This window comes from Nasonia vitripennis, chromosome 5, assembly GCF_009193385.2.
Source record: "Nasonia vitripennis strain AsymCx chromosome 5, Nvit_psr_1.1, whole genome shotgun sequence".
NCBI lineage: Eukaryota > Metazoa > Arthropoda > Insecta > Hymenoptera > Pteromalidae > Nasonia > Nasonia vitripennis.
In genome coordinates, this window is record NC_045761.1 from 22,429,365 (window position 1) to 22,447,866 (window position 18,502).

The 18,502-nt window shown below is 37.9% G+C and overlaps 2 protein-coding genes across 8 annotated transcripts; one reads left to right on the forward strand and one right to left on the reverse strand.

Moving 5' to 3' along the window:
- Window positions 1-1,913: 1,913 nt before the first annotated feature.
- LOC100123888 (zinc transporter 2) lies at window positions 1,914-18,470 on the reverse strand. Of its 7 annotated transcripts, none has more exons than XM_032600466.1 (9): window positions 12,820-12,973; window positions 10,105-10,515; window positions 7,162-7,352; window positions 5,470-5,580; window positions 5,239-5,387; window positions 5,009-5,160; window positions 3,573-3,834; window positions 2,900-3,140; window positions 1,914-2,821 (listed from the first exon to the last, which is right to left on the reverse strand). In XM_032600466.1, exons 2-9 carry the CDS (start codon window positions 10,392-10,394, stop codon window positions 2,676-2,678), a joined length of 1,542 nt encoding a protein of 513 aa, XP_032456357.1. In that variant the 5' UTR covers window positions 10,395-10,515; window positions 12,820-12,973; the 3' UTR covers window positions 1,914-2,675. The 7 variants fall into 7 exon arrangements, with proteins under 7 accessions (XP_032456357.1, XP_008207376.1, XP_032456356.1 ...); XM_008209154.4 differs by having other exon boundaries at window positions 1,919-2,821; window positions 12,775-12,979; XM_032600465.1 differs by having other exon boundaries at window positions 1,919-2,821; window positions 10,105-10,526; window positions 12,775-12,979.
- On the forward strand, window positions 5,661-17,431 carry LOC100114777. The gene is made up of 6 exons (XM_001608146.6): window positions 5,661-6,096; window positions 6,285-6,350; window positions 6,447-6,518; window positions 6,682-6,858; window positions 6,930-7,068; window positions 16,268-17,431. Exons 1-5 carry the CDS (start codon window positions 5,959-5,961, stop codon window positions 7,050-7,052), a joined length of 576 nt encoding a protein of 191 aa, XP_001608196.1. The 5' UTR covers window positions 5,661-5,958; the 3' UTR covers window positions 7,053-7,068; window positions 16,268-17,431.
- Window positions 18,471-18,502: the final 32 nt, after the last annotated feature.

The following is an 18,502-nucleotide window of genomic DNA, read 5'->3' on the forward strand; positions in this document are numbered from 1 at the left end:
GGGGTACCGTTTATTTATTCGACGGACGTGCCTGTTGATGATAAATACTCGAGGAGGTGAGCGCGAGAGACGCCTACTCTTATAAGGAGTAGCGGAAGCGTTTTTTGGGAATCGCGAATTATGCGGAGATACGAATATAATATAATGTATAAGTGCGAGGTTATGGGTGTAAGGTGAAATTTGAATTCTCGAACGCGGCGTTCCATGTAGCAAGTGTCGCAACGGTCATGAGCCATTAGCGCTGTGTTCTCTGTTTACGCGAGATTTTTTCCATTAAAATTCCGATGCGGCCGAGTGTCAATAATTGAATAGGCTGACGATTGAGGAAATGTCTTACTTGTCGGGCTTTTTGGAATTTTTTTCTTTTTTTTTTTTTGAACGTATGGCGTCGAGATCGGTAAAAATCGGTTATAGTGATTATAACAGGTAATAAAAAAGACGTTATAATATAAAACGTTCTGGAACTTTATCACCGATGCTCGAATTTAAAAAACCGATCGAGTGTACGCGATTATAATGTACAAAACAACATCGAAAAGCTATTTGACTAAAAAGATAATTGAGCGAATTCCGCAGCTGCTTATCAATTTTTACACGCGCGTGTACGCGTTTGAATAATAATCGATTACATCGGCGCCGTTACGATTAACTGTCTTTTCAAACATATATAGGCGCTACTATTATCGGCTACTGCGCGTGTCATAAGGATATTGCCTTTTTCGAACGACGTGACGTGTATAACAATAAAAAATATAGCGAATTTAAATGCATCGGAGCTGACGTAACGAAACGGCTATTATACAAGTCGCGAGATAAAAAAAAGCATAAGCGGCTCTCTCTCTATCTCTCTCTATAGGACATAATAAAAATCGTTACAAATCAAAATATAATTGAACAATGAAAAACGAACGAAAATCCATTGTCCGCGCTTCGATCTCCACTTCGTATACGCAGTCAATAATTGGGACAGTCACCTTGAGTCTTCTTCGTCGCAGGAGAACCTGTTGCGCGCTATATATACATATATACACACACGCGCGCATTATTAATGCATGGGCGCTCGCGTGCACTGAATGGAAAATCCGAGCGCGTAAATTGGAATTCGATTTGAAATCCGAACCTGTTATAGCGCCCGCGTGCGTGCGACTCATTATAATATAGGTATATCTACGCATAGGCGATGTAGTTATATATTATATATTATAAACATCCTATATCTATATAAAGTGCGACGGAGAGAGAGAGAGAGAGAGAGAGAGAGAGAGAGAGAGAGAGAGAGAGAGAGAGAGAGAGATTTTCCGCGCGAGCTGAAATCATTACGACACGAAGCAGTGCTTACACATACACACACACCTGTGCCCCTCTCCTCAATGAAATTTCAAGGACGACCGCGAACCATACGCCATCTTTCTGTGATCCAGCCTCTTGATAACGCGCATAGCGCGACTGTACAAGTGTACCGCCGGAGGTGTATGTTTATGCGAAGGTATAGGCTTGGTAAACGTTTCTTCATAGAGCCGCAGGTGATCTAGGCTTCCACTGCGGATGTGGTTACTTATAGCTGTTTTCGTTCGCGCGCACTGGTTTTATGTGTGTCTGTAGAGGCACGAGATATGTAACTGTAATGTGGGTGTGTTATTGATTGATTTTTTTTTTATTGAGATCCGTTGATGGGGTTTGTGTTTTGTTGGTTCTGGAAATGACAATTTGTAGGTAGTTTGTTATGAAACGGATTGCAATGATGGTGTGAATTAAAGAAGAAATATTTTATCTTACCGCTGAATTAACGTAATATCTATCATTAAACGCTTAAGATATAGAAGAATCGGATTTATCGACGATTGCAGGGATCTGCTTTTGAAATTTTAACTTTCGTTCGCAGAGGTTTTAATAACAATCGCAAGGAGGATTAAGTTCATTGAATTTTCATATTTTATTATTTAACAATAATGATATAACATCGTCCTAAAATGCTCATTAGGACAAAGTGTATTTTATAACTATCCATTAAGTACACTGATGGAATATAATATCTTATAATCCTTACATAACATTACATAAACATCACATGTATAATAGGGGAAAAATGACATAATTAATTCAGGAATATGATACGAATATAAAATTGTTCTCGATAATTTGTTCAAATTATAAGTATGTGTCGTGACGTTTATAATATGGAGTAAATCAATCAAGATCACACGACGATCGTCGCGTTAAAAAAAGTTTACTTTTTCTAAGAACTTTACACTCTCTCTCTTCCCATCTACAATAATTTGTTGACGCTTCTTTCTCTCTCACGCGAATGACAAAAAGAAACCGCATTCTCACCACTCAGCCATAATCTCGCGTACGCGTTCACTTTTCTCACCTTTCTTATCGTCTCTCGGCACAGAACGAAGAACTTCGAAAGAAAGAAAAAACAACAGAAAACTCTAAAAACAAAATACTCGTTGAACACGCTAAATTATCGTCTTTAAAATGCGTCAATACTGCTGCATATACACATATAATAGAGTTCCTCGCACTTTCTTCTTCTTCTTCTTTTTTCTTTGCTATTTACCTAAGCAGCACCTTCGGCTACTCGTGAAATTTCTCGGACTTTCACCTCCGTTATTAGGCACGTATTGGCTTATTATACTTTTCAATACATGTTGCACTGCGCGTGTACACGATTACTGAACCGGAGGCTTGCACTGCTTGCAGTTTTCCATCTTCTCGTCGAATTCCTCGATCTGAAGAGTCATCTCGAAGAAGCTGTACTTCTCGTGGATGTTCCTCGTGGCCGTTCGCAGGATCGTCTGGGGGCTAACTCCTGGTCCTGTGAACAAATCGATTATCGATTGTAGTGAAATTCGAATTACAGCTTCATTCAATGATTTTGAATTTATATACTCACTTATGGCGAGGTGAGCCGACAGGGCGGTCTTGTCCAGGGAGAGAGCCCAGATTCTCAAATTGTGGACCTTGACGACGCCGTCGATCTGCATAAACGTGCTCTCGACCTGCGAGTAATCGAAGCCTTTGGGAATACCTTCCATGAGGACGTTGATGACGTCCTTGATGATGGCCACTGTGGTCAGCACCACCAGAATCGAGAAGAGGAACGTACAGATCGGATCCACTATGCTCCACTCCGGCTGTAACGCAAAACGATGAAATTTTAACTTCTTTCACAGTAGCAAAGCTTTAAAAAAAAGCGCGTAAATTTAATGGGACGTTAAAACTTTTAGAACCGCATGAAATTAAGTAATCGTTTACCGCAGCACGCCGCCAACCTTCCCCGAAGTGCCTATTTATAAATATTAATTGGGCTTCCAGCAATAAAAGATAACCGTCGTCAGTTTTATTGTATTGGTGCACTGCTATACGATTTCCGGTTGAAAAAAAAAACAAACCGACAAAGTGCGTTTTTATCGTTACTCATAACATTCAATGGAATATCCTTCGATGTGTATACATAATAATCCTCGAGTATACTCAAAAGTACAATACCATCTCGTTCTCAATACAATCGCGTAAAAGAAATCGATGCAGCGCAACAATAGCTCGATTAAAGCCGCTATATATACCTTGAAGTAGATAACGAGCGCGGCAATGAAGACGCCGGCGCTTTGAATGAAATCGCCGAGCACATGTACGAAGGCAGCCCTGACGTTGATGTTCCTGTCGGTGGCTCCGTGTTTGTGGCTCGTCTCCAGCTCGCCGCTGCCCTCGTGATCGTGATCGGATTTCTCGCCTTTGACGGCGCCGTGATTGTGATCGTGGCCGTGGTCGTGACCGTGGCTGTGGCCGCCGTGACCGTGACCGTGCTGATGCAGGGTTAGGCCCATTCTGTGGAGGACGTATGGTTTGGAATAATCTTTTTTTTTATTGTTTTCGGTGAGAAAAACGAGCTGTGGTTGTGCTGGAAGGTGTTTTGCGATGGAAAAAGTGAGTTTGGTAGGAAGTTAAGTGCAGTGTGCTTGTATATAAGGAAGTTGGTGGAGTTGAATTTTTGTTTGATGGTTCATTTTTACGAGCGATCGAAGGTGAGGAGTAATTGAGTTGTTAGTTTAAATAGAGTGCGTTATTTAATTTTAATTCAAAAAATTTGTGAGATGCGATATCTCACGCAATTTTCGACCGATCGGGCTGAAATTTTGGGAAGAGTCTCCTCTCGCACAAACCTGAAAACTCATTATTTTTAATCCCGATCGTCTACGTTTTCTTTAAATGCGGGCACAGTTTGTTCAATTTTTGCGTGTTTTTTAAATACAAATTTTGGTGTTACACGATTATCTCTGAGAGACTTTTATCAATCGGGCTAAAAATTTGTGTACGAACTCCCCTCGTAATAGTAAGGTGCCAAATTTATTTTGGGCTTGATCCTGCATGTTTACGCAGAATGCGGTTTTTTGGCTCTAACTCGAATTCTATGAATTCTACCAAAAAAAGTTTAAAAAAAAGTTTCCTACTAACACTTAAGCGTGAAAATGCTTTTAATTCGAGTTAACAGGCATTCGAGTTATTTATCATAAAACTTTGAGGCTATACATTTTACATAAAAACCTTAAATATAAAAGTTGTAGATATTTTGAAAACACAACTTTTTACCGTGACAAACATTTTTTCAAAACGCTTATACGTACTAGAAACGATTTTCGGTACATATAATTGAATGGCGCCAGTGAACGTGGCTTACACGCAAAACACGACGGGTTTTGCGCGCTAGTTTGTAATTATAGTTTTGTGCGATACGACGCGGTAACTAATTGAGAGAGAATGGCCGTTTTTTGAAATTGATCGTTTCGAACATCAAATTTATGTTTTGCAATGCAGTTATTAGAATATAGAAGGTCATAAATAATTGAACGGTAGCTGTTATTTTAAATGACCTGTTTCGCACTTGTGATCCTTAACTTTTATGTCATAATTGTGCACGATAATAAGAGATCCGTTATTTACAATCAACCGTTTTATCAAACATTATCCAAATTTGATATTTCAGTCTTAACGTTACACTTACACTAAATTAACGGCAACTCCCACCGCGGACGTGATCAACATCACGGAAGCGTCGAGCTCGAAGTTCTTGTTGATTATCCGCTCAACCGCAAGGAAGAACAGAACACCTGTCACCACCCAAATCAACAGAACCGATGTCAAAGCTCCGATAACCTACGCAAATTAACCGTTATTATGAATTACCCAGATACGTACGATAACATTATTTTACAAGTAAAGAAATGTGTTTACCTCAGCTCGATACCACCCAAAGGGCATTTTCTTGGTCGGCGGCCTGCTCGCCACCCATATCGAAAACAATGATATCATGAAGGACGCGAAGTCGGTGAGTAAGTGAGCCGCGTCAGTGGCTATCGCCAAACTGTTCGACATCACTCCTCCTGTAATTTTCAATTGCATTTTACTTTTAATGTGTCCTCAAGCGAGACATAAACATTGGAAAATTAAAATTCTTTCACTTACCGACTATTTCCATTATCATAAAAACGACGCATAATACGCTGGCGATTATCAGCTTTTTACGTGCCTTTTTATCGATATCTTCGTTCCTCTCTCGGTGACAGTGATCCTCAACTGCAATAAGAAGATTTTTAATTTAAAATTCAAATAGTCAAAACAACGCGAGAGTTTCGAATTCGCCGCCCAAACAGTCCGACCCAATCGTCCGGCGTTGCAGGTCTGGACTCGTTCAATCGGCAGTTCACGTATTTATCTGCCTGCAGCCCTATAGGGAGCGTCGCTGCTGCACATCTGGCCTCTGGCATATATAGACCGTTGAACGCTGTGCCATAGTGGGATAATGCGTCGTGACGTGAAACGCGTGAGTTAAAGATCCGCGAGGGGATAAACAAATCAGCGATTCGTATTTGTTATTTGCCACCTGTGTGCGGGAGCCGTTTAAAAGTCTTATCCTCGATTTGTTGAGCGAATCGAAAAACAAAAGTGGATACGATGGCGAAGAAGGAGACGGAAAACGACGAACTAGCATCGAATTCAAACGATTTGAAGGAACCCTTGCTCCCCGTGAGCGTCGAGACGGAAAAGAAGGATCAAAATTTCCGCGTGCCGATCATCAACTCTACTTACAAGGTGAGGGTGATTTCGTTGATTTTTTCTCTGGGTTTCGCTGGTGTTCGGGAGGATGGGAGGAGTTTGTGCGAGAATTTTAGGTTATATTAAATTCCTTTTATTTCGAGAATTTTTAAATCGAGTTTTGGGAGACAGTGCAGTGGTTGTTGTTGTCTTTGAAGTACTGATAAGTTTCTCTGCGATTTCAGCTTATGCAGAGAAGGATAAAGAGGCACAAGAAGAACAAATTGCTGTGTCCTGAGCCGTGCACAGAGGTATGTCTGATTATTCAGGATTTTTGCTTGCTATATACTTGATTTTAATTCGAATGGATTTTTTGCCCATGTTTGACTGTGTTTTCATTGTTAAAGGACTCTCGCAAACGCAGCAAGGTGAAGAAGCGGACAAAGAAATTAGCTGATGTTGAAATTGCATCAGATAAGGTACGCTCCTTTATTATTTGAGATCTCAACTTAAAAATATTAGAGAGTATGGAAATTTGTGCTTTGGAGCAACACTATTTTTACGTAATTTAATGATGCAATCTTTGCTTAGAGGTTTAAGCATATTTAACAAAGTATTTATAAATTTGGTAATGTGTTTTAGAACATTGCCACTCTGTTGAGATCTGAGCGGCTGCTTGAGTTTATAAAGAAAGGACGCAAGATTCCTTATGAAATTGGACGTAATATATCTCAGAAGACAGGATTTAAATCCGTAAGTGATCTGAATAACTACATAAGTGCACACAGAAAGAAGTTTATTGTTCTAGTCGACAAAAAGGTAAATACAATGATTCTGCATTCAAATTTTAAATCATTGGATAGAAAATTTAATTATTTAATCAATTTCAGGAAAAATATTGCCAAAGTGATTCTCAAAAGTGTAATGGCGCTTTTAGAAGAACTGACTCGGTGGATTTAGATCTCTATTTTACGCATCACTTTGGAGATTCTGCTGAGAACTCAGCAACTTAACTCCTCGCAACAAGAGGTAAGATCCACACAGGTTATAAGTCTAGTCATTTTCCTTTAGAATAAGCTAAGATTTTAAAAACTTAAAAAACATCAAAAGCAATATACTCACAAGGCGTGGAATTTGACCGAAAATCAATGGGTGCGCAGTCTTCAACACTTCCTCCTTTGACCAGCGTGCAGCAACCGGAAAGTTTTCCGTGCACGCAGAAAATGACTTTTTTCGAAGCGAGATCCTTTTCGTTCGCTTCATTGTTGGGTGGGATGGTGGTCCCATAACCAAACGCCGCCTTGTCGGTGCAACTGAAAAGAATAAAAATGAATTTGATTAGTTTTAGATTTTTTAATTTAACACGACTATCTAATTGATGACCAAGCGACTATACTATCAAAAAGAGATTGTTGTTTGGAGCGAACTAGAAATCGAGCGCTGCTATATACGATCTGATTTGTATAAAAAATTGTAGTTAGGTGTATACCAGTAAATCAAGATTTTCCTTATGTTTTACTAACATTTTACGTAATTGTCATTTACTCCTCATAGATGAAGAGGCTGGCAATCATTTGTTAATTACAAAGGTCATCAATTCTAGAAATTAGTGATTCCTCGCTGATCATCACATTTGTACCCAATGAAAATAGTCTTTCGGCACGTGTGCAAGTTCCTGGTAAAAGCTTGTCTCGTGATTTCGATAAAGCTCTGCGTGCATCGACAGCATATAACAGCGTTATCGTACCGCGGGTCTACACCCGCGAACACCTTCGTCCGCGGGGATCATGCCGTGTGCAAAACGAAGCATCGAGTTTTTGCTACGACTTTTTACTTGCCTCTCTCGTTTGTCAATAACGAAGTCGTGTGCAAAACCTGATAAATCTTCCCGATGCTCACGCATATGTCTATTGAAATGTTTCTTAATTGTCATGGCGGATTAAATTCAATAATCGCGCTCGTGCCCTGCCGCTATGCTTTATCGAGCAAGGCCAATTCGTTTTAACTTCGATATTGTATTAGATTTGTCATAGCGTCTGCGTCGAAACATAGATTTCCGTGATTTATTGTATTTTCAGACAAAGCCGCGAAGTCAATGTCTGATTTCACGCGATTTGTCTTAGTCACGTAGCAAACTTACGATGATACTCTCTCGGTACGTTTATCTGGGTAAATGAGAATTATGACTTTTGAAACGATAGTTTTGATCTCGAGCTATATCGTAAAATTCACATCGTGTTCGAGCAAATCTCGCAGAATTTTTATAGGGGTATGGGATCGAGATTCCAGAACGCGTATATCAATGACTGAATTTCTGCGGACTTAAGAACCGGTTTCAAAAGATACAAAAGTAGACTTATATTAGGTCCTTGCATTTTTTTCCATTCCGTGAAGTCCAATGCCATGACACATTTCTATCGAATTTTCTAACTCGAATCATCAAAAATTTCGTCCCAAGACGCTGCGCATTTCTCGATGACATTTGTATAGACAAGGGGAAAACATCTCATAAATGTTTAATTGACAATGAATCACAAAAAAGTGCCTCGAAGGTGTTAACTGCACCGGGATGGAATCGATGAATAGGTATTAGAATGGTAACGCAACATTAATCTCTGCTTATTGTTTGCGAGATATTTAAAGTCACTTGTCTTTCTTGCGCTCGCGCGTGCGCGCATATTGGAAGCGTTTATTTTCATTCGGAAATTAACTATGCGCAAAGCAGAATACAAATAATCGCACGAGGTTTTATGTAAGACTTTAATGGTAACGCGCTTCATTTTTTCCGTGTTTACGCCTCATAGGAAATGGATTTCTTTTTCTCCGCTCATCTATCACTGTGCGCCGATTCGTAAGAAAAGCGATTTCTTTGCACTTCTCATCGATCAAGAGGTGTCGATTTAATTTCTTTTATCGATTTCATAGGCTGATTGTTTTTTTTTATTTTTAATAACTATCATTAGGCGCGTCAGCGGTAGTGCACGCGAATCTCAAATTTCAGCAATCATTCATCTGGTTGCAGCAAACGAGCTCGTTGTGTATCGAGATAAATGGGAATCTATTTTTAATAATTGCTTTCAATTATGGGTCATTTCGCGTTATCTTATCTAATTAATCAGCCTAAGGACTGTAATTGTATCCAGAAGTTCGAGTTGAGAAGTACGATATTTTTCAAGAAACCAATTAGCGGCTTTATTAAACTATTGTTCTATGCTCTCGGTAACTATGTTTACATAGGGTAATTGGAAGAACACATGCTCCTACGCAAAAAGCTTTAAATGAGTTGATTACTGCTCTAATGACGTTCTGGAGTTGTATGCTAATCTATCACTGGGTGGCGTATTCGGTCAATTTTCCCACGATTTAATTTATTTAATTATTGGCTATCGCTTCGAAATACGAAATTGCAATTAGTATTGGCAAATTATAAGTAAGTCATGTTAAATTGGAAAATCGGTAGGGTAGTGGATAATTTTACAATCGGAAGACGAATATTCAGAAGTCGATATAAATGTCGATTCATAAACTAAGAACATCGTTAAAAAAACTCTTTATAGACTACAACTCTATAAACGATTATCTAACGGTTAAATACCACCGAGCATCACTTAAGCCCAACGACAGTAAAATCGTGATCCGTTGACTATACTATTACTCTGACGTTCTATTCTCAGATCCAGTACAAATTTTCAATTCTAAAAACAAGCATTCTTGATAAGGATGATTTGTAACTTTCAGACATCGCGTGCTCTCTCTCCTCGAACTCACTACTCACTCGAATGATAAATTTATAATAGTATGGGTTAATGACTCCTGTGGACTTCATTCATACGTATTTATCACAACAGTGACCGATCAAAACATTAAATCATGTTTCTATTCGATGAAAAATAAAAAAAACGCGATAGCTATCGACAGAACAATTGCCTGATGCAACGAAGCGCAATTGATTCCATTGTTTATACCCACACCATCCCGTTGCAAAATTAATCGAGAATAAATTTTCTGTTCTCCGCGCAATCGATACCAGACAACAAAAAATTCAAAACCGATACACCCTCTGACCTGTTCTCCACGTTCTCTCCCTTATCACTGCTGGTCTTCAGCGTCTCTTGTTGCATCTTGTTATCGTCGGTGCTGGCCATACTGCTGTTGCTGCTGCTACTGCTAACCGCTGACCTGACTCGATTAACTCTACGAGTATCGTCGAGTGGCTCGTAGTGTCTTCGTCGACGTTGCTGCGCGGCGAGAAGTCCACGAGGACTGAACCTACTCCGTCCAGTTGCTCCGACTCGATGCCTCGGTAGCACCACCACCGAGGACTCGCTGCTGCTCCTACGCGCACGTAAGGCCATAATATCGCGCGACGCTGACACGCGACGACGGACGATTTCTTCTGGTGCTATACCGCAAAGTCTGGATTTTTTTCAAATTTTTTCTTCTATTTCGGCCGGTAGCTTCTCTCGTGCTGCTGCGCTGTTGATGGCCTTTTTTTTATAATAAGGTTTCTTTTTTCGACGGCTGTACCGTGATCGGAGTGGATAGTTAAGTGCGGCTTCGACTGCCGGGTTGGTTTTGCGTGCGCTCGACCGATCGGGTATCGATGTCTCGAGGACGGATGTATGGAGTTTTCGAATGGGTCTGGCTGATATGAGGGCTTTTTCTTTCATTCCGACCGGAAGTGCTGTATGCGATTGTAAGTTATTGTGGCGAAGATTGTAAATAATCGTTGGAATTGTAGAAAGTAATTTGTGCTTTCGATGTCTTTTTTTTATTATTTTAGAGTTAGTTTATATAGCTGTTGAAATATTTTACTTTTATAGTTTCATCTTTAATAGTTTATTCATGAGTATTATCGTTGCAAATGTACCCGAGATGATAAAGATTTCATTTCAATGGTTACAAGGATTAGAAGTGGCTGGACAAAAAGAAAAGTAAAAATCTCGATCTTTCCAAACTTTAAAAAAGTTTTGATCGTTAAGGAATTTAGAAAAGCAGAAAATGAAAATATTAATAATTTTATTGGGTGAATATTTGCTATAACGACGTTGTTATAACGACATTGGAAATTCCGCGAAGAGATAATATTTGTTGCCAACCGCTAGTTCAAATTATAAGCGTCAATATTTAGTTAAAACTTTTACGAGGAGGATTACGTAAATTTCAATAAAATGATTGATATTAGATAATGTTAAATCGGATATTTAAAAAATATTTAAATACACAATGATCCCCTTGTTACGCCTACCCAATTAAAAAATGTAAATGGTTATTATCATTAATTAACGTTGCACCAAAGGCCTCCACTTTACCGACAGTCACTTATGTAGATGCATCAGGATAAAAACATTAACCCGTGCATCGCGTCTATATTTATACAAAGAAAAGTAGGCGTGTTTAAAGTATTGCATTTTAAAGAAAAAAAAGAATTACGGCACTAAATTTCTGAGGCATGCATGACGTGGTGATCAGTGACGTAAAATGTTGATCTGCTCAAAAATTCGTCTTCTCAAAATTTTGTTTTTCTCTCACGCACGGCAATTTTACGCAAATTTGTATCTCAATTAAACAAAGAATGCAATTTCCTCCGAGATAAAAATTAATCCAGCCTGTCGATGTTTACGAGAACAACACGTAAAAGACTTCGCAAGGCGAGAGTTTGTTCGTTTGTTTGATGATTTATAAATTACTCGTGTATTCACGGGCGGTTTCCGTTACACACACGGATGACACTATCAGCCTAGTCTTCCTGTCTTTTTTCCTACGTTTGTCGCTTTTTTCTCTTTATACATTTTTCAATTCCTTTTAGTTGTAGTCACTGCCAGTATGAAACGTTTGATTTTATACATTTTGCAATAGAATTTTTTTCTTTTAATTTATTTAAAAAAAAAAACGTTTTTCAGAAACGAGTATATAATTATTCCTATACATTGCAAATAATTTATTTTACATGTACACTAAAAACTTCATTAACTCGAGTTCTCTCTATTTTAAAATCCACAATCATTTAAACATATAGTTTTTTGCTGTATTAGAAACGCACCGAAGGACAAATGAGAAAATATCTCTTTGAATAGCAAACAGGTTTCATAATTTTGTTTTCAATCGGAATATAGTTACTCACCGAAAATAGTTTTAGCATTTGTAAGCGTCAACTTTTACACGAACCGAACAATAGATTTTAATTTCGTTTAAACGCAAATATTCGTATCAAAAGTCGAAGAGATAAAATACTCGGATTGTTTAAACATTTCGAATCCCGCGCGCATTCTCTTTTATAGCTGGCAGGTATAACTATTCCATCCGTGGTTATAAAATACACGTTTGTAATATCATCCTGCCAATCAAGGAAAAAATACACTGTTCAGAGCCACGTCTAATTATTACTCAGAGTAGAACAGCTCTCGTCGCGCTTGCAGTTCGTACGAAAATACGCCGTTGAAAATTTTATTTTTCCAGCCGCTAACGCTTAAAACACGTATATATATTTTTTAAACTATATAAAAGAGAATAATCGTATGCAACAAGCAAAATTTACAAATCTCCAGCCATAGTCGCAGCTCCGATTTTTCCACGATACTTTCACATCACACTACGTCATTACAAGCGATTACAAGCCGTCCCAACGAGACACCGGCACCTCTGACAAACGGGAAAATCATCGAGCGACCGCAGTCCCAAAACTAAACACTCCGACCGCACAGCCGCAAAAACCTCCTCGTCAAAAATATTTACATCCTATTCGTCTCCAATCGGAAAAATCACACAACAGGTGCACACATCACTGTATCCGATGCCACACAGCTGTGAAACCGTGTGATACGTCGCGACGTATGAAAGGAGTCGCGCTGCTGTGCAGGAAAAAAAGAACAAAAAAAGGAGAAGAAGAGGACTGGAGCGCGAGGTTCTCCACGTCGGTGAATCTCGCGCGACTGGAGAACGCGTCGAGTTCATGCGCCTCGATGCTCTCTGTAGCCGCCGCCGCTGCCGCTTCGTGAAAGTGTCGACGAGGATTATGTACGTGTATTATACACTCGCGGTATTAACCTCGCGTCCGGGCCAACAACGGTACACCGAGGGCCTTCGAATGTGTCGATATGCTAAACGCGTCCTTTGAATCGTCGTATCGAGTTATCGTTGATGGGCCTTTGTTGTGTTTCGGAGAATTTTTTTTTTTTGCGAATTTTTCGCCTGGGTGTGTAGAGCATAACTGTTTGAATGGCTTTGTGTGAATCGCTGTGAATATTACATTGTTGTATCGATGGGTTGATTTGCAGTCTAGACGGATGGGTATTTGTGTATTATGTAGGTCTATTGTGATGGATGAAAAATTCGTGTGTACATACAGGATTACGTTCGCGTTTGTGTATAGTTTCAGAGTAGGATGCAGAGTATAAGGGCAATTTCGATGATAATTCTCGTGAAAAAAAGTTAGTCCTGATGTTAGAAAGTTTATTTCTCAACTATATAACCACTATTCGTTCACGAGATACTGCAGTATACGAGCGAATTAGTCGCGAAATATGGGCTCACGGCAGATTTTCTTATCATCCACTTGTACACGCAGTTCACGTTTTTTTTTTCGCGTGTATCGCAAAAACTGTACGAATGTACATATCCTATTTGAAATGCGTAACGAATACAATGCAGTGAACTGGTCCAAGGTCGCAATTTTTGTATCGTTATGCGAGTAAGCCTCAATTATTCCACTCGAGATTGCTAAACACTAACGTGACGGCTCTAAACCTTTTATGACTAGCGAAATTGTTATGCAATTTACCATTGTCTCTCGCTCTGCAATGTGGATACGTTTTATAAAAGTGACGAAGAACTTGGAGTCATTAACCATCTTGTTGTTATTCAAGAATTCATAGAAATTTATTAGTATATTTTGGAATTATAAGTATTATTTAGGTAAAATAAAATGAGCCTCATCTGTTTACAAAATAGGTTAATGGGCATAATGGCGAATAGTAGTTTTATGATAAAAATAATCGAACAAGAATAGACACCTTTTTTATCAGATAGTAATCCCGATTTCCAAATATCGTGTACATTAAAAGATACGGGTATAGAAATCTCTATAAAAATTCGAGGAATTCACGAAATCTTTAGACACACAAGATACCGAGTCTATGGTTCTCAAACATCCAAGTGATAGCTTGCATTACTTCGTTAAAAAAAATCGTACAAAAATAACTAATTGTATCCAATGTGCTGTTACGCACATAGTAAATAGTCAATTCACACATATTTATAATAAAAATAAAAATCACCCACTGAATTCAACAATCCTCACTACAATAATATATAGTATCCCAAGAAGCGATCACGCAATAAAAAAAAACTTGGACACGATAATGCAACCGCCGACAACTTCTCGGAAAATCTCACACAATCCTTTTCTCAATCATCCGTAAAATCATCGCAAAAAACCTCACGCATCATTACACCGAAACCGATTCTTGCATATTAGAAGCAAAACGTGAAAAAAGAAATTACTGACAATCACACTCACAGTTTGATCTTTTCGCCGTCCATGTTGAGTAAGTACTGTAATGAGAAGTGCGTTTGGCGCTTTGGCCATATAGGGCGAATTAGCGCTCTCGTGTCTTGTGCTCAACTGGTTGTCAGTGCCCCCGAGTTCTTAGCCCTGCTTCAAACGTTGTATCTCCGTCTCTCGTTCTATCGTCGTTTCTCTTTTCCTCGCCAAAGAGATATACACACATACACACAGACGTACAGCCGGACAGAGACGGAGATTACAAGCGGGTTGAGCCATTACACACGTCACTCTAGTTAAATAAACAAAAGTCCCCGTTGTGGTGTCCGGGAGCGCTGCTATAGCCGATTTCCGAGTCTTGGGCTCAGATATGTCGTTTGAGGTGTAAGTGCGAGGCTCCTTCGGACTTCCCACATTCTTGTCATCTCTTTCCCCTCCCGTATTATATGTCGGACAGTTTTACGCAGATAAGAGTAGCTCACGTTTATTTATATGTATTCTATATACCATGTTTGTTGTTTTTTCTCAAACGTTGCTCGATACCGATCGGGCTCTTCTTGTTTGTTTGTATGGATTGTTGCAAAATTCATTATTAGTTCGAATGGTTCATTAATTGGAAGGTGTCGGGAAGTCGGATCTGCGCACCTATTGAAACGCTATATCGATTGTTCTTATCGGTTATGCGATTAAAATTAATATGTCGTTATTCTTATGCAACAAGTCGTATTGAAGGACAATCTTTGGTCATTGATTTTGAAATTTCTCGAAAATTCTCGACTCGAAATCAATAAAATTTTATTAGTGCTATAAAAGGTCTGCTTCAGCAGAAATGTTTATTGATTTATCGACACATCATATCGAGCTAATTTAGAATTGATTAACTCTTATGATGAACTTGTATTAGAAAGATTAAAGATTTGCTGGTTAATATTTCAATTACAAACTTCATGTTTGTGCATTTGTTTTAACTCGAAAGTGTAGTTTCCTGGTAAATAGAATCGTCGAATGATGGATTTGACTCATGAAAAACCCACAGATAATTAATATTTTTTCCCATCTAGCAAAGGGCTTGATAACAGCAAATCATTCATTTTAGCTATACATCGCAATACCGCCTCGGCACAACAACGAGTTGATGCCGTGCCAAAACGAATCAAAAATTAAAAGAAAAACGTCAGTATTGCGTGATACGTGCCTCTCTGCGTCTCATACACTATATACAACATGTACGCGATAGGCGATCGGGAAATTCTCGAGATCGTCATTGTGTCGTGTGCAGACACGACGAGGACGAAAAAGAGAGTCCGTGCGCAACATCGATTATACCAAAGCGTCTTGTCGCCCTTGCGCGATCATTCAGAGGGAAGAGCCGCGTGCAACGATAACGCGATACGATGTCTTTAATGAAATTATGATTCACTGTTTTCGGGCTGCTTCAGAAGTTCGATAGGCTATTCGAGATTACCGAGTTTTTTGTGTTTACCTAACAATATCGAACTTTCCTCTTGCTTCATGTATTTTGCTTTTTTTTTTGTACAGAAGCATCTTTTTGGCTGGAAAGCAAACGTTGAGTCTGCATTTTTTATTTAAAGCGGTTGTTGATAGTTGGTCAAATTTTTCTCTCGCGTATTCGTTTCGTCGAATTCAGAAACGACTGTGTGTTCTACATTTTTAATAATTATTAATCACAGGATAAGCTAATAATTATTGTCTTTCATGTTGCAGATGTTATACAAATGATGCTAGCCTTTCCTATTTCTCGAGTTCGAAGAAGACTGTTGAGGACACCTCCAAAATGTAAAACGAAGACTACCGTTAATTTAGTGATTTAACAGAACAATGACCGATCGAATATGTAGCCTTCTCTTATTTGTTATGTCAATTCTATCCAGGATATTCTTATCATATAGTATAAGATTATGTACTATCAGAAATATTTATCTTAATCTCTACTCATGTATCACTGTTTTTTTTCTCTAAACTCTTTTACTCAAATGTTTCATTGAGAATGTTTAGATTTTAAAAACAATGCAAACTGTTTCTATAAAAGTACGTTCCTGACTCAAATTAATCGCATGAGATCGGTTCTTCGACTATTGTTTACATATAAGTGATTATTTTTTATTTTTAAAGGCTGTTGAATAGACTTTGTGTGTATACAATACTATAGGATTGCAGAATAGTATTATTTTTTGAGAAAGTAAGAGACTATAGTGTTTTTTGATTGAATTATAGCTATATTCACTTCTAAGTATAAAAGGGATTATTTATTATACAAATCATGAATGTATATCGTACGAGCAAAGTGTAAATTTTCTTTATTTTGATATTCCAGATCATCGATTTGTGATCCGAATTGTTGTACATGAAAACACCTTTTTTTGGTTACTTATTATTTGCATACAAGATGCTCGAGACACTGATATTTGCATAAGTGCCGTATGCAAAATGTATGAATTTTCTTTATCATCAAATCGTTGTACATTAATACATATTTCTTTAGTTATTTTTCATTTGCATACAAAAGCTCGAAACTCTAATATTTGCATAGACGTTGTATGCAACAAAATTATATGAAGAAAAAACTAATCAAAATCATAAATCAATTTCATTCGTTTGGATAACGTATTAGCGAATTTATAATTGTATAAAACATATACAAATCGTAACCTTATATCAGGATTATCATTCTATAAAATATAATCCAAATTATTGTATTATAGCGTTATTCATTTTTGTGAATAATTTCCATGGATGTTTGATTGTATACATAAATATAATTTTTCATTTTACCGCAAAATGTAAGTATATGAAGTATTTGTCACAAACATTACTTGTACCACCATTGATAACTTTATTTTTTAGTAAATAAAAACGTTTCCAAAATAACGAATATGTTGACCTCTTCCGAATTCACTTAAAAATGTTATATTTGATAATCCGAATGTCTTTTTGGTGTCTGCTAAATTAGGTCTATGATATCCAGTCAACGGAACGGTCGCAAGGCCAAAGAAGCTATCAAACTTATAAAAAATTTTACGGAAGCAATTCTGAGGTCTTCGACCTTCATGCGGGGACTTTATTGCTCCAGATATATTCGACGGTGCATGAAAACGTCATTTTTTACACTTTGAATGATACAAAATATATGTCGTCTGTAGAAATGTCTACAGGTCATGCTCGCGACTGATTTTTCTTAGACCTATATAATTGCTTACTTAATTTGAAAATTCGCAAGTAAAGCAGTACTGCCTTACATAATTAACACCTTTATGTAACAATGCCACGAAACGTTTGAAAGATTTTACGATCCATTTCTTTAATGACACCACTGCACTACTTATGAGAAAATTAATAATACCTTTAATCACTATAAACTTACGTGACATTGTTGTTGCTCTCAATTTCGTCTTCGGACATGATAGGCACGTTTTACGGAGAAATGATAAAATTTACCACACCGTTTTCCTTTCGATTCACTCTCAAATTCACTCGGCTTGAGATTCGTAGAATCACGTTTCAACCTGTATTGTCTTATTCTCACCCGAACTGAACAAAATAAGTCTACCGATGTCGTTGTCCGTGTACAGAGTTAGTGATAACGCAGTCACATATGTACGCACGTTATTTCGATAATAAAACGATATTGAAAAAAATTAAATCTCTGTACAGATACGTGTAATGAGATATGCATGGATAAACTGACACATGAAAACTTGACAAGTTAATTAAAAAGCAGACATTATTGAAGATTATTTTCCTTGTGTAATTTCAAATTATTATTGTGTAAGTTAATTCTATAGTTTTATACTCTCGGTCATTAAGAATATTAACAATTTTGAATAAAAATGTCTGAATTCTCAGCAAACTGTTTAAAATAGATCTATTTTCTCAGTGACTATATCTAATCAGAGATTATATCGATATTAATTAGCGTAACTTGTGTTGTACATACCTTGC

Excerpts from the sequence above, each read along its gene's own strand:
- LOC100114777 (XM_001608146.6), top strand. The coding sequence starts at position 5,959 with ATGGCGAAGAAGGAGACGGAAAACGACGAACTAGCATCGAATTCAAAC. Across the intron at positions 6,097-6,284 it reads TCATCAACTCTACTTACAAG|CTTATGCAGAGAAGGATAAA; the intron begins GTGAGGGTGATT and ends CTGCGATTTCAG. Across the intron at positions 6,351-6,446 it reads GTCCTGAGCCGTGCACAGAG|GACTCTCGCAAACGCAGCAA; the intron begins GTATGTCTGATT and ends TCATTGTTAAAG.
- LOC100123888 (XM_032600466.1), bottom strand. The coding sequence starts at position 10,394 with ATGGCCTTACGTGCGCGTAGGAGCAGCAGCGAGTCCTCGGTGGTGGTG. Across the intron at positions 5,161-5,238 it reads TTGGGTGGTATCGAGCTGAG|GTTATCGGAGCTTTGACATC; the intron begins GTAAACACATTT and ends TAATTTGCGTAG. Across the intron at positions 2,822-2,899 it reads GTCGGCTCACCTCGCCATAA|GACCAGGAGTTAGCCCCCAG; the intron begins GTGAGTATATAA and ends ATTTGTTCACAG.